Raw genomic sequence first — 16,214 nt, 5'->3', positions numbered from 1 at the left:
GCCGAGCTAATGCTGACAGCGGGTAGCGTTAGCCAACAATCTGCATCGACCACCTAGGGGACACTCTGACCACTCTGTCCATTTCAGATTGCATTTATGGACATATTTATAGCTACACAGTCAGCTGGGTAATAGTTATGTTCATTCAGTAACCCATGCTTATTATTGCATTAACTCAGTGTGGGCTCCATGCTGCTAGCACACATGAGGTGGTGGTTGCAATGAGAAATGAAGTGAAAACGGTGCATTTTCCACCTGTATGTGTTTACTGACACTAGAAGGGAGAGATGTGAAGGTCTCTTGTGGATCAGGAACCGTGAAATGCAACACAGACAATTTTTTAAATTTCTGATATGTTAGCAGAACCAATAGCATACTTATCATTACTACGGTCTTCATGATTTGTTTACAACTAATCTGGTTGTCTGACCGCTTGTTTCTGTGTTGTAGTGAAGTCACACAACACATGCCAACACATCAAATCTGTGTGACGGGATAGTCAGCCTGTGCCTTGAACCTTTGTGGCCATAATCTCTCACTGTCTTTAATCCGATACCCACTGAGCCCTTTTCCTTCAGTCCTGCACTGTCAGGGGTTTCTGGCTGAGATCAGAAAGTTGTAAGAAGTGAAGAGCCAGAAAGGAGCTGTGACAGAGTTAGAAGGGCTGTCAGAACAAACAAGGACTTCTAAAACTTAAGGTGTCTTTGAATTCTCTTTTCCTTCATACTTTGTCAAATTCCTTCCTTCCTTTCATCACAGACTGGACAAGCTGAAAGTGGACCAGCGGACACCTCAGGAGCTGAACAATTTAGTGAACCACAGAGTCCTAACCCGGCCCGAGATCCAGAACAACGAGCGCAACCGCGAGCCTGTGCGGCAACACTCTCTGTCTCGAGTTGATGACAAACGGCAAAAAGAGGTCGAGAAACACAACGGCCAGAGGGAGCGTGAGTACTACACCTTACAGAGAGATGGGGAGAGGTACTCCCTAAAGAAAGATGGTGTGAGCTACACAGTTCAGAAGGATGGAGAGCGGTATCTCCTCCACAAGGATGGAGAGAAGTACCTGCTGCGGAAGGACGGGGAGAAATCCTCACTGCAGAAAGACGGAGAGGTGTGTGCCATTCACAGGGATCTGGAGAAGTACGCTGTACAGAAAGTGGATGAAAAGTACACTGTGACGCCAACGGAGGACAAATACGCTCCGTCTAAAGAAGGAGAGAAGTACCTGCTCGCAAAGGATGGAGAAAAGTATGCACTGCAGAAAGTAGGAGACAGACACATGCTCCAGAAGGATGGACAGAAGTATGTCCCTCAGAAGGAGGTGAAGAGACAACTGTCGTTAAGAGAGACAGAGAGATACAGCACCATGAGGGAGACTGAGAATAAATACGGGACCATACAAGTTGTGGACAAATACGGCACTCTGAAGGAAGTGAAGAAATACAGCACGCTACGAGAGGGGGACAAATATGCTTCTCTCAGAGACGTAGAGAAGTATGCTACGGTCCGCTGTGGGGATAAATATGGCTTCCAGAGAGAGCCCAGTGCAGAGCGGACTCTGACTAAAATCAGCAGCATCAAACTGCAGCCAGCTCAAGCGGCCGCCATCGCAGCAGCAGTGTCTGCATCTCGCCAGGGACAGGCCAACCTCAGTGTCCAAAAGCCCACGCAGGTCAACGGCTCGGGATCCACGGCAGGGGAGCAAACCGGGGACTGCACCCCAGCGGAGGTGGACGCCAGCCTGGCTGGGGGTCCAGGCAAGTCCCATGTTCCAGTCCAGGAGCCCCAGAGTGGCCTGTCCAGGACCAACTCTATGCAGCAGCTGGAGCACTGGGTCCGCACACACAGGAGAGGACTGGACGATGATACCAGAAGGTAAAACTGAGTGTGTGTGTGTTGTCTTAATTGTACTGTCATTTGTTGGTACCATTTGTGTTATGGAATGTCGAAATGAGCACTTTTTGTAAATAAGGTCACATAATTTCACGTGATCAGAGCTGACTGCTGTTTCAGGAGGATCATCTGTAGCCTGTTGTAATGACATGATTTCTATTATCTATGTGATCATTGCTTCATTGCAATGCATCAACATCATAATTAGGGACAAACCATTGCATTCAAGTTGTAACACACATTTGCAGAGTTGGTAGCATTTTGCTGTGTATAGTGAGCTTTATGTGCTGCTGTGATACAGAAACAGGACAAAATGAGCACCCGCACTTCTAAATGTACTGTGCTGTATGTCACAAATCAGATATTGTTGTCAGAACACCCACATCCACTCTGACTTTGAGAAAAGATTGGCTTTGCATAGTGGAGCTGCTTTATATTGTGGCAGCAAAAATGCATGAACTCGATTTATGTTTGTGTGTGTATGATGTTATCTTTGTAACTCAAACAGTAATGTGTTTAAAGCACAATGCACTTTCACTGCCATTTCAGCCTTACACACTGTCATTGGCAGCCAATATGCACCTTCTCTCTTCATGACAATCTAAAGGCGACCTTTCAACCGGACAGGTCTTTTTTCAACACTGTCATTACATCTTGCCCCCTCGCCCAGTGTGTTTCCTACTCTACTCTTTCCTTGCACTGACCTTGCCAACTGAAGGGAGCTTAAAGCTTTTTGTGTCACCACAGATGTGTATCTCAGTTGGGAGCGCCAGCGTTTAGCCGGCATTTAGCCGGCTGTGCTGAGGAACGCAGCGGAACAGAAGTGCAGAGCAGCAATGCTAACTTTCCTCTCAGCGCTGCTCCTCTCCTTCTGCTGCCATGAATAAGTCATGGAAATCAGACCATAATGAGAACAGAGTAAGCTGAGGGCTGCCGAGCCACATTTGTCATTTTTATCAGCACTCGGTGCAAAGGAGGGAGATGGAGAAACTTTCTTGTCGGACTGTTTGTTATGTGGTTAACACAGAGTCCTGCTTCTGTTAACAGTCATGTAATTTTAAGTTAGCAGAGGTGCCCATAGAGTCGGTGGACTTGTGTATCCAAATTAGTCACTAATAAATGCTGGAGATGAATTCATAATCTGGCTAACTCTGATGTTCTCATTTACAGAGTGTTCCCAAACATTTGGAGAGCATTCAGCTTTAGTCATTGTTGATGTCCCCTTCAAAGGCCTGAAAAGGAGGACCATTCCCCTGGGCGACTTATTGGCAGTACTATACTTTCTGATATTGTGTTTTGGATTAAAGTGACACGCTACTTGTGTTTCATATGAGAACGGATCAGAAAGCAATCACTTTATATTTGCATTCTCACCATTCTCACTAAATCACCACATACACCATTTAGATTGTCAAACAAGGAATTATTAGAAATATTTTTTACAAATGGATCAAGGCTCTTTCAAAATCACAGAGTGGACTCTGCTTTATATGGACATGTAAGAAGGATGAATTCTAGAGATTGTGGTCAACTTTTACAGAGGAGCCATAGAAACCATCCTGACAGGTAACATCACAAACTGACTTGGTTCATCACAGCCCTGGACAAGAAGGCTTCACGGCGGCTGATTAAATCCAGCAGAACGTCACCGGTACCATCTACAGAGCATCGGTGACATCACCGAAGTGAGATGTACATAAGTTTCTGCTGCAGTTCCACCAGAACACTGAGCAGAAGCTTCACTCCCCAGACTGAGACTCTTCAATTCATGATCGACGCCACAATATATAATTCCTTCTGGTGTTTTAAAAATGACTATTGAATTAACCTTTTGAAACTTTTTTCAAAGTTAGCTAAAACATGTGCAGTCATTATATGGTCCCTCAGTCCTTGCAGACAAGGGTATTAGCTTGTCTATTTGGTGAATGTAAAGGTTAAATAAGATGAACAAAGTCTGTGCTGCTCTACCCATCCAGGTGACAGATGGTGATGGGCAGTCAGAGTGACAACGGCCGTAATACATTTGCCTGTGGACTTATAAGGTCAAAGCCAGTCCTAATGAATCAAGGCACCCGTTTTATGATTAGCTGCTAATGGCTGTAATGATAACGACGTACTCATTACTTCATGCTCCCAGGTCGAAGCCAAAGTGAAAGTGAAGCAAAGTTCTGTTCATGAAAGTGGTTGGATAATTAAAGCCAGTCGAGCACAGCATACATGTCAAGGCTCATACATACAGATATTTAATCTGGTTCCTATTCAGTACTCCCTGATTAAAGGCACTGATCACTGGCTGCTGAATAACAGTGAGTGCAGGTGCTTGTGTCGAATGTATTTCATGAGATGCATTCATTCAGCCCTTGTTTCTATCCAGTGTTCTTCACTGAACTAGGTAAATGTATGTGCTTGCTAAACGTAACTGAGTGAGGCCTAAATGTCAAGCAAATCACAAGCCCATGAGTTTAATATCGAAAGCTGCTGCTGATATCTTGAATGGTGCAAAGGAAGCAAATGACTTTCTAACATTAAAATCTCAGCAGACATGTTTGCTGCTCAGCTCAGCTCCTGCTGCTACAGAGGGAGGTCTCACCACTGCAGTGTTCAGAAGTCACTGACTGCTATGATGAATCACTCATTCATTCATGTATGCAGTGATCTGCACATGTATTAGCTTTTGCAAAGTTCAGTTGATTCTGCTGCTGTCTTCCTGCATCTCTAAACACAATTTACATAATCTCTGCTGCCCAAGAATTTTGTACCTGACCCATCGAGCAGTACAGGAATGTGGTCTGGATCCTGTGACTGTTTATGTCTCATTTGTTCTATATCTGTGATTTAGGAACTAAATGTTGGTTTCCTCTGCTCAGTAATTGGCTGCAATTCAAACAGATTATTCAGTATTGTCCATGGAAACAGGTGCTAGACTTTCTCTGTGAAATCTGCGGCGAGTCATTTCTCATCACTTTGTCTGTTTCCACTCCCAGTATTACATCCTACCAGACCTTACCCAGAAACATGCCAAGCCACCGTGCTCAGATTGTGCCCCGCTACCCAGAGGGCTATCGCACGTTGCCACGCAACAGCATGATGAGGCCCGACAGCATCTGCAGCGTGGCGGGCTCTGTGTATGATCGTGCCCTCCGTCCTGCCTCCACCACCACCGTTACCACTGCCGAGAAGAGGAGGTCGATGCGGGACGACACCATGTGGCAGCTGTACGAGTGGCAGCAGAGGCAGGCCTTCTCCCGTCAAAGTCTGGCTCAGCCAACAGGTACACATACCACACAATGATACAATACTACTTCATGACTAAGAGCTGTAGTGTTCAGTAGTTTCAAGTGAAAATTTAGCCTCCAGTTAGCTCAGAGAGCTAGGCATCCAGCTGATAAAGCCTCTAAAGACCCTTCCAGACACTCTGTGACGTCACCCAAAGGTTTGTGAAGAGGGCCTGGCCATCAACATCTGAGTAAAGCCTGGTTAATGGACCATGAAAGTAGCTCCAAACTATAAAGCTAACTAAAGCTCCCCAGCTAGGCTAACTCTGTCTTAGCACAGAAAGTGAACTGAATCATTTGTGATTGTTTGTGTATTTTTGACCACAGCTTTATTCACACAAACAACCACAACACCGTTGTGTACATTGGCAGTGAACTAACCAGCAACAGCAGCCGATGTGATCCTAGCTGTGCTCGCCACTACATTCAGCAGCCATTGTTGCACTCTGTGTTGTGAATTTTTTAACCATGAAGGTTTAATTTTGTTACATCTGCCCAAAGCCATTAAAAGCCATTGTATGTCTTACATCATCTCACTATAAAGGAATACACTCTTTTAATTTATCTCAGTGGATGTATAGCAACCAACGAGGCCAGCTTTTAAACACAAGTGGGGACTAAGAGTCAGGGTTGTAAAATCCACATTGTATATTTGTAATTGTCTTTTTTTCATCAATATATTAAAATACTCTACATCCATGTGTCATAGCTTTGATGTTATTAATGTTATCAGGGTAAGTCATTTAACATTCCTGTAATGATATGCTACTCTGTATTTTCAACAACTGATTATAATGAAAGTATCACAAAGAACAGATTCTCACAAGTGTGCCACCACCTTGCATCCGTCTACTCTCCATCTTTTTTCTATGGGTTTATTACATAGGACAGATGGAGAGTGACAGGTCACATGGTGGTGGCATGTTCGAAGCCTGGGCTGAGCCTCTTCTTATCTGAGCCTTTTCAGTGTTGCAACATTCCCAAGGTTTAATAATCAATGGTGTTTTATGTACAATTCAAGGGATTAATTAGGGGTCTGATGTTAAACTATATACACTGTACACATGAAAAAACAGACTTTCCTCATGAGGTGTTGAAGCTCCCTTTGTCCAGTTAGAATATTGTTTCTAATATTCAGTTTGTTCGGTATATATTGATTTTGCAGAATGTCTGCTGTTATCAATACTTTCCCATTTCAAAACATTTCAGCCTAAGGAGTGTTAGGCATGGCTTTGTGCTGGCTAAGTGCTCTATAATAACATATTATATCATACACTTTTAAGGACATTTTTGGTGTTCTTTCAAATGCCCGACCTCTATGGAACGAAAAGTTTTCTGAACCCAGTGTGACTGTCTTTTCTCCTCCTGTTGGTCTTTCAGCTGTGAGTCATTACGGCACCCTCCCCAGCACAAAGACCATGGGCAACATCTCTGAACACGCCGTGACGCACTCCATCCCTACCTCGCCATCTCACGGCTCTCTGGCTCTCTACAGCACCTTCTCTCCTCCCCGCCAGCAGGTGGCACCACACAATCCCAACAGCCCCCACTCTGAGGTGTCCTCACCCGTCTTCAGGGGGGACGTGACGCTGGACCATCGGCACAAGACACACCTTGCCAAGGTAGAGGGCGTGACACTGGAGTATATATATATATATATATATATATATATATATCTGTGTGTGTGTGTGTGTGTGTATATATATATATATATATACATATATATATATATATATATATATATATATATGTATGTGTATATACAGTCATGGAAAAAATTATTAGACCACCCTTGTTTTCTTCAATTTCTTGTTCATTTTAATGCCTGGTTCAACTAAAGGTACATTTGTTTGGACAAATATAATGATAACAACAAAAATAGCTCGTAAGAGTTTAATTTAAGAGCTGATATCTAGCCATTTTCCATGGTTTTCTTGATAGTAACCAAAATCACTTAAGTTCTTACATCAATAGCTATGGCACTGTACTGCCAAAAACACTGCTTTTAAGCATTCCATGTTTTCTTTTCTGTTTGCTTTAAACCAGCCTTTCTCAAAGTGGGTGCCGCGGCACCCTGGGGTGCCCCGTGACTGTGTCAGGGGTGCCGCCAAAAAATTACGTATTCTGTATTTAAAAAAAAAAAAAAAAAATTCTTAAAAAAAAAAAAAAAAAATCAAATTTCATATGACATATATGAATATATTTGAATACATAAATACATTCTTTCTTACATATGAATGGATTAATAAAATTGTAAAGTCATTTTAGATAAACAATATATAAAATGAACCATAAAAATCTGTCTCACGTAACGTGACGTCCCCACCGGTGTCAGCGTGATAGCGCAGCACACAGCACATTGTTTTATAATTTAACCGCGAAAATACATTTCACAAAGAGCAAGGAACAAGCACCATGGATCGTTTTTTAAAAAGAAAAGCCCCACAAGAACCAGACATGATTGACTGTGAAATGGAGCCTCAGCCTACTACTTCATGCGAGCCTTCGTCCACCAGCTCTGAGTCTGCACCAAAGGTCGCAAAGGTAGATAAGGCTAAAAAGAGAACATACAACGACAATTACCTCAAACTTGGCTTCATCAGTACTGGGGATGAAGCATGCCCTCTCCCTTTGTGTCTAATATGTGGGATGAAACTGTCAAACCAAGGGATGGTTCCGAGCAAACTTAAAAGACACCTGACCACTAATCATCCATCACTTGCTGACAAGGATGCTGAATATTTTGTTCGAATGAAAAGTCAACACAGCCGTCAAGAACAAATGATGATTAAATCTGCAAAAGTCTTGGAGAAGGCACTGGAAGCTAGCTACCTCGTAGCTGAAATAGTAGCTAAAACAAAGACGCCCCACACTATTGCAGAGACTGTAATTATGCCAGCATGTACAGCAATAGTAAACAAAATGCTAGGGCCTCAAGCTGCAAAAGAAATTTCAAAGGTCCTGCTGTCGGATTGTACAATAGGGAGGCGAATCAATGACATGTCTGTGGATATTGAAGCTGCCGTTTTGGGGAAAATCAAGACAAGTGGACATTTTTCTTTACAACTTGATGAGTCAACAGACGTGAGTGGGCACGCTCAGCTCTTGGCAAATGTTCGGTTTGTGGATGGGGACCGTATTAGAGAGAATTTTTTATTCTGCAAACCGCTGCCAAACAAAACGACAGGAGAAGAAATTTATCGTGTGACAACTGAGTATCTTGAAAAGGGAGGATTGAGTTGGAATAACTGTATTAGTATCTGTACGGATGGTGCGGCTGCTATGACGGGCTGTGCCAAAGGTTTCATTAGCAGGGCCAAACAGCAAAACCCTGCCATCCGCACAACCCACTGCTTCCTTCACAGAGAGGCACTTGCTGCAAAGACGCTCCCAAAAGAACTTTCGGACGTACTTGACAGAGCAGTGGACATTGTTAATTTCATAAAAGCGCGCCCGTTAAAGAGCCGCCTGTTTTCGATTCTGTGCGAGGAAATGGGGGCAGAGCATCAGAGCTTGTTGCTACACACGGCAGTCCGCTGGCTGTCACGGGGGAAGGTTTTGGGCCGATTGTACGAGTTAAGAGAAGAACTCAGAGTCTTCTTGACAGAAGAGAAATCTGCATATGCAGAGCTGCTCGCAGATGAGCAATGGTGCGTAAAACTCGCGTATTTGGCTGACATCTTCAAGCACCTCAATGAGCTGAACATTAAAATGCAAGGCAAAGAAGAAAACCTCCTCTCCTCATCTGACAAACTGCGTGGCTTCAGATCTAAGCTCACACTCTGGCGTTCCTTTGTGGAACAAGGCAGGCTGGATATGTTTCCCCTGTGCAATGTGCATGTAAACAGCAGCACGCTTTCTGACCTCATAGCCCAGCATCTGAAATCTCTTGACGAGCGATTTAATCATTATTTTCCATCGGAGTGTTATGCACAGTTTGACTGGGTCCGTGATCCATGGAGTTCACGCGCACTGGAGAGCGCAACGGACTGGCCACTGCCAACACAGGAGCAACTGATGGAGATCAGGGAAGACCGCACATTGAAAATGAGATTTGGTGACATGGAATTGGACAGGTTTTGGATATCAGTGGAAAAAGAGTATCCAGTGGCTTCCAGTAGCGCTGTTGCTATTTTGCTTCCCTTCTCCACAACTTATCTGTGCGAACTGAGCTTTTCAAGCCTGACATACATCAAGAACAAGTACAGGGAGCGACTGAGGACTGTGGACCAGGAGCTCCGTGTCTGCCTCTCATCCATCCCTGCCAGGATAGGCCGGTTGTGTGCGTCGCACCAGGCTCACGTCTCTCATTGATTGTGAGTCACACCCCCCCCCCCCTCTCTCCCCTCTCTCTCTCAATTGCGGCTTATTTGTGTGCGTATGTGCGCTGCTGCGCGAATGTGGACCTCTCTCTCCCTCTCTCATTGCGGATTATTGTTTGCGTGTGTGTGTGTGTGTGTGTGGGTGTGTGTGCGTGCGCATATAGCACGGATGGAAACAAGCACTATGATGGAAAAACATTCCTGCTATCTCTGCACTTCATTTGAGTTCTCCTGCTCTCAATTTGTTGGGTTCTTGTATTGCCTGTGTTGCTGTATAGCTTGGGCGGTCCTGTTCATTTTAATGCCTGGTTCAACTAAAGGTACATTTGTTTGGACAAATATAATGATAACAACAAAAATAGCTCGTAAGAGTTTAATTTAAGAGCTGATATCTAGCCATTTTCCATGGTTTTCTTGATAGTAACCAAAATCACTTAAGTTCTTACATCAATAGCTATGGCACTGTACTGCCAAAAACACTGCTTTTAAGCATTCCATGTTTTCTTTTCTGTTTGCTTTAAACACATGATACACACAGGAGTTAGTACTTGATTGCGTAACCATTGTTTTTGATGACTGAAGCCATGCGTCTTGGCATGCTCTCCACCAGCTTCTGACATTGTTCTGCTGTCACAGCAGCCCATTCCTGTTGCACAAATTCAAACAAATTTGCTTTGTTTTTGGGCTTGTGGTTCTCCATTTTGAGTTTGATGATTTTCCATAGGTTTTCAACCGGATTCAGATCTGGTGATTGAGCAGGCCAAGGCATGGTGCGAATGTTGTGGTTCTCCATCCAGGCTTTAACTGACCTTGCTGTGTGGCAAGGGGCATTGTCTTGTTGGAAAATCCAGTCATTCGAGGCAGGAAAGAGTTTTCCAGCTGATGGAAGAAGACTGTTTTCAAGAGTAGCCCTGTACATGACCTGGTTCATTCGCCCTTCACACAATTGCATTTGCCCTGTTCCACTCATACTGAAACAACCCCAGATCATCACTGATCCACCCCCATGTTTTACTGTAGGGGCAAGACAGTCTGGTTTGTAGGCTTCTCCAGGCCTCTTCCTAACCAGTAAGTTAGCTGGAGTGGGCATCAACTCAAAATTGGATTCATCACTGAAGAGAACCTTAGCCCAATCATCAACAGTCCAATCCTTGTGATCCCTAGCAAAGAGTAACCGGGCCTTCCTGTGCCTTTCGTTGATGAAGGGCTTCTTCCGTGCTCTGTGTGACTTCAGACCAGCTTCAACAAGTCGGTTTCGAACTGTCCTTGCCGAACAAGTCACATTTCTCGACAGTGCCCACTCATTTTGAAGGTCCCTGGAGGTCTGACGACGATTCCTGACACAGGAACGGACGAGTGCACGGTCATCTCGTGGGGTAGAGAGACGTTTCCTGCCGCGGCCAGGTAGCAATTTGGTAGTGCCGTGTTCGGCTTGTTTTTTCTTGTTGTAATGAACAGCTGTCTTGGAGATCTTTAGTTTTTTTGCTACCTGTCTCTCACTCATGCCAATTTCCAGCAGTGCCAAGATGGCTGCCTTTGTGGCTTCACATAATTCTTTTGTTTTAGGCATTATGTGAGAGCTGACAACTTCTGAGTTGTGCTATGGCTTGAATGTAAGCAGGAAACCACTCTAAGCCTTTGCATGTGCAGTGCTGCTTATGACATGAAATGGCCTCTTATATACCCTGGGAATACAATTAAGCTTAAGAATGTCAAATAGGACATAAAGTATTATGTGATCAGCTGCATTTTTTGTCGTGTTCATTGTATTATACCTTTAGTGGTACCAGGTATTAAAATGAACAAGAAATTGAAGAAAACAAGGGTGGTCTAATAATTTTTTCCATGACTGTATATATATATATATATAAAATATTTATTTATTTATTTATTTATATTATTATTATTATGTCATGTCATTATCCGTAACCGCTTATCCCTTTCCATGGGGTCACGGGGTGTTGCTGCTGGAGCCAATCCCAGCCTTGTCTCAGGGCGAGGGCAGGGTACTCCCTGGACAAGTCGCCAGCTCATCGCAGGACCCTCACTGATGAGCAATGTGGGGTTCAGTATTTTGCTCAAAGACACTTCAACATGCAGCTCAGCCTTGCCCTGAGCCGGGATTTGAACTAGCGACCTTTCGATCACTAGTCGACCTGCTCTACCCGCTGAGCTACAGCGGGTAGAGCACTTTTGACACGCTTTTGACTTGACGTACCAGCCCTTTATCTGTATTTATATCATGGAAGCTCCAATGCAATATTCATGTAAGTCTGTGAATCACTGAGGGTAACAACAGAAAACATGTAGCAGGACCACCACTAATCTTCATATATCTAACATTAGCATAGCCAGCAGTTGCTACAATAAGCTACAACATCAAAATACAAAATATACTTTCAAAACGGTGTCTGAATGCTAACAAAGCTAGCTTGACAGCTATCAGTACTAGCCATGCCGTGTTTGTTGTTTACCTTCAATATGATGATATAAGGAGTTTACTTTCAGGTGAATGAGACATGAGGTAGCTACTTGTAGTTAGAAGTTGGGATGAAAACGATGTACAGATACACTCTCTTTCCTACTTGGACTTGGACTCTGTTGGCAGTATTTGGCAGTTGTGAGACAGCAATCGTTCATGGTTTGAGGGGAGGTTTTTACAACTTACCAACCCCAGCTTTGATTATAGATTCACCCCCTCAATCAAAGAGCTTACGCAGATAGAAAATAGCTGGAAATGATCCCTTCACAGTTCATTCATTTATCTTTCCATCCAGAGGAAGAAAATTAGGCATATAACAGCCCCTTCATATTGAAAAGATATGGAAACAGTCCTGGAACTCAAGATTCCACAGATGTTCCCTCAGATTTCCCCAGGAGTGCCTCCAGAGAGAGTTGGGCAGGGTTCAGAGTTGAAATTGCAGTCAGTGAATGAGCCTCTCTTCAGTGGATTCCAAGAGTCCAAACGTCCTGTCACAAGTCCAAAGTACAAAATTAGGACACAATGAGTTGAAATAAAGTGTTACAACGTTGAGTCTAGTCTATCGAGAGACAGTTTAATTAAATGGACTGATCAGAGGAGAGCCTTTACAATTATTGAACAGCTAAATGTAATTACACAAGTCCAGTCATTGTTCTCAACAAAGACAGCAGATGGTAACAAATAGATAGCAGGATAAAGCAACAACGTTGTTTCCTATTGTTCATTTGAATAATGTTCCTTTTGATGCAGTCATGTTCCTCGTGGTTATATGAGTGGATTCTGTTAAAGGACATTATGAATGCTTCAGCTTGCATCAGCTTATTAACTACAAATCGCTCATTTTTTCTTTTTCTTTCTCTCAGTACCAATTTGTCATTGTGAGAATTCACTGGAGTATAATACATAATGTGTATACAGTATACAGTATGTTTGCTCAGTTCAGTTTAATCAGGTTCTGAGTAGCAGTGTCTCCAATCAGGTGGACATGTGGAATCAGGTTCCTTTGACGCCTGCGGACATTGATTGACATCCTGGATTTGTGTGTCATCCGTATAGCAATGGAATCAGATAGTTGCAGATGATAGACTTATAAGAGACTGATGTTTTTTTCTTGAGAGAGTTTGTCATAAAACTAATAAGGAATAAGACTGTGAGAGTGCGTGATTAAAGACTACACAGTCGCATCTCAAAAGGTTTTATACTTCACATATGCTGTTGTACTCCCCAAAACCTGTATGCACACTATGAGTTGCCCTTTTTCACCTGAACAACATGATTTGTGACTTTATTGCATAAAATGGAGAATAGAGAAGAAAGAATTGGTTAGCTCAGTCATGAAAACAGTTGGTAGCAGTTGGATGGTAACAGTAAATGGCTGACAGTTTACATTTATGAAAACATTTCTGAGACTATTATATCCAGTTTTATATCATACACAGTGAAAGTTCCAGTCTGTTTGTTTTTAAATTGAATCAACACATTTGAAATGTAATGGGTGGTATCAGTGAGCAGGTGAGTTACACTCACAGGGCTGTGAGGGTAAATGACAGGGTAAATGTGACAAACAGTTTTAAACCCATGCTTTAAGTCATTTGACTTGAATTGAAGTGTGTCCCTGTCCCCCACAGTACGGCTACCCGCCTGACCGACGATCCATCGCAGGCAGTGTCCCTCCTCAGACCATCACCGCACAGTCCCTGCAAGGCAAGACAGTGAGTGTCACAGTGAAGCCCCTCACCCCCCACACTCTCCATACCTCAATACATTCAGCTCACTGTCCCCTGCCTTCTGTAGACACTCAGGAGTGTGATAAGAGTTTACACAAATCAAAGACAGCCTCTCTCAGACGTCCAGTGACACACACTCACGTCAGTGATGTTTTGTTCTCAGCAGCCTCTCTTTGCTGTTTCTTCCACTTGTCTCTGCAGCACCAGTGTAATTATTGACAAAGCTGCTGTCTCTGAACAACAGCACACACAGACACACAGTGATGCAGCACAAGTCAAAGTGTTTTTTGCTCTCAAAGTGAAGCAACGGCAGTCAAGAGGAGGACTGTGTGTGTGTGTGTGTGTGTGTGTGTGTGTGTGTGTGTGTGTGTGTGTGTGTGTGTGTGTGGCATTTTCTTTCACACTTGACATATTATATTGAGTTTTGTAGAGATCATGTCGAAGCATCAAATCCTTTCAGCTCTGAAAGATTGAAACAGAAATGTCCAGGGTAAAAGTGCAGACAAGGTCTCATGGCTGTTCAGAGCAGTAGCTTCTCCACCCACTCCTCATTTAAATACCAGGCTGGATCCTCCACGCGAGTAAAGTGAGACTGAACTGAAACGGTTATCTGTCTTCATTGAAGCCAACACAATGAGATAAGGAGGTTGAACAGCACTGTGGGGCTGCAGAGTTGGGTGATAATTTTCTGTTGGTTTGCAGCTACAAGTGACCGCCCTCACATTCCACATAGACATGTGAGCACTGGTAATAAAACTATTGAGAGGTGCATTTATTGGTATTTGTCATTTAACTCATGAGTCACTTGAATTTTTTCATCTCATTTAGTTTATTGTTTTTGATCCAGCTTAGATATATGCGCATAGAGACATGCTCAGCTCCAAACCACAGTTTGAAAGAGTTAGTGCCAATGCTTCTCTGCTTTATCTGCTGGATATGTATATAGGGAACTGATTCACTCCATGAAGCATTAGTATGTCAGGGCTGTGTGTCTTTTGACCAGTGAACTTGTACATTTTATCAACCAGTGGCTCACATTCTTTTCACTTTCTTGAATATTTCAAATTCAGCCTCACGTCTTTTCTGCCTATCGGTTCTGTTCAGTCTGTCAGTGCCAATTTCCTCTTCCTGGCTATCCAGAAAGTTGTGTTTTTTCAGCCCTCCAACACAATAATGACACCATCACACTGTGTATGTGCAGGTGGATTGTCCAACACCATATGTTGAGGTTTTGCTTTGCTCTTGATCTCAATGATAATTCCTGAATAAACGCTAAGAAACTAAAGTACGTGGAAGAAGAAGAAGCCTGGAAGACTGGAAATGAAAGGAACACAGTCATGTGCACATCATATACTTTTGCCTCCAGACGGAGACCAAGGGAGTTGGTTTAAATGCCTCATCCTACGGGTATAGTGTTAGGATTGTCTACTGGGCAATCAGTGAGCTGTAGAAGAAGTCCCTCTCCTCTTGAAGGTAATTGAAGTTACTGCATCATGATGAATTGCCACCAGTGGAGGGGTGTTGATGTCAGTGTGGCTCCTCTTCTCTCGTCTGTGTTGCTGTGTGCAGCCCGAGGAGCTGACCCTGCTGCTGATCAAGCTCCGCCGGCAGCAGGCGGAGCTCAACAGCCTGCGGGAACACACAGTAGCTCAGCTAATGGCCCTGGGTTTGGAAGGGCCCAACGCTAAGGTCAGCACTGAGTCTATTCAGTAGGTGTGTGTGTGTGTGTGTGTGTGTGTGTGTGTGTGCATGCACGCATTTGTGCTTTCCCAACCAAGCAGCCAGTTCAGTACTCTGTGTGTTTATGTGGTGTAACACTGGTGGTTTACTCCAAATGAACATGGTTTTGGTGTCTTCTGACTCTCTGTGTGACTTTAAATGGTTCACTTCTTTGGTTGAGACTGAAATGTATATTTTGATTGACTGTCATGAAATTTTCAGTCATGGCCCAGAGGATGAACCTTAATGACATGCTAAAGGCAGGTTGAATTGCCCATGTATCAATGAACAAGCTTGAGATGCTGAAGATTTATTTAAGGGGGCACTTTAGCACCAGAGAATTGACAATAATTTTGTCAATAACCCAAACTCTGGCTTCAACAGTCACAAGTTTTCTGTTGGAATCTTGGAAGAACAAATCACAATGTCATTTGAGTGTCAAAACCACCCCTTTGGCTGTGTGAACACCCCATATTCAATTTCATTTTGCATTATTGTCCCCATGTGCAGGGTGGTGGAGGTATGATTTGATTGGGGATGTTGGGGATTGATGTATGGACTTATGCTATTTCTTTTTCACCTGTGTACGTGTGTGTCTAAAGGGTAACTCCACCAATAGTACACACTAGAGTGTGTTGACAGGTCCTGGGGAGTACTGCTGCATATGTGAAAATAGTCACATAAAGCTGTTTGTGGCTCCAGAGGAAGCTGCATGTAATCTGACAAACTGCCTCCAGGGATTTCACTCCGTGGCTGAGTTGCATTATGGGCAATGTAGGCTTTTGAAAAGTGC

At 43.5% G+C, this 16,214-nt stretch overlaps 1 protein-coding gene across 9 annotated transcripts in view; it reads left to right on the top strand.

Moving 5' to 3' along the window:
* The window catches only part of plekha5 (pleckstrin homology domain containing, family A member 5), a 217,622-nt gene that overhangs the window by 174,003 nt on the left and 27,405 nt on the right, over window positions 1-16,214 (top strand). For 6 of the 9 annotated variants that reach the window (XM_037121045.1, XM_037121030.1, XM_037121031.1 and 3 more), the window contains 5 exons: window positions 760-1,878; window positions 4,881-5,167; window positions 6,552-6,793; window positions 13,604-13,687; window positions 15,272-15,391. In XM_037121045.1, the coding sequence (XP_036976940.1) occupies window positions 760-1,878; window positions 4,881-5,167; window positions 6,552-6,793; window positions 13,604-13,687; window positions 15,272-15,391 (1,852 nt within the window). The remainder of the gene's footprint in view (window positions 1-759; window positions 1,879-4,880; window positions 5,168-6,551; window positions 6,794-13,603; window positions 13,688-15,271; window positions 15,392-16,214) is intronic. The other 3 variants (XM_037121035.1, XM_037121034.1, XM_037121036.1) reach the window with 1 other exon arrangement.

This window comes from Acanthopagrus latus, chromosome 14 (assembly GCF_904848185.1).
Source record: "Acanthopagrus latus isolate v.2019 chromosome 14, fAcaLat1.1, whole genome shotgun sequence".
Taxonomy (NCBI): Eukaryota; Metazoa; Chordata; class Actinopteri; order Spariformes; family Sparidae; genus Acanthopagrus; species Acanthopagrus latus.
Note: the sequence above shows the minus strand (reverse complement) of the source record. Positions and strands in the feature narration are given on the sequence as shown.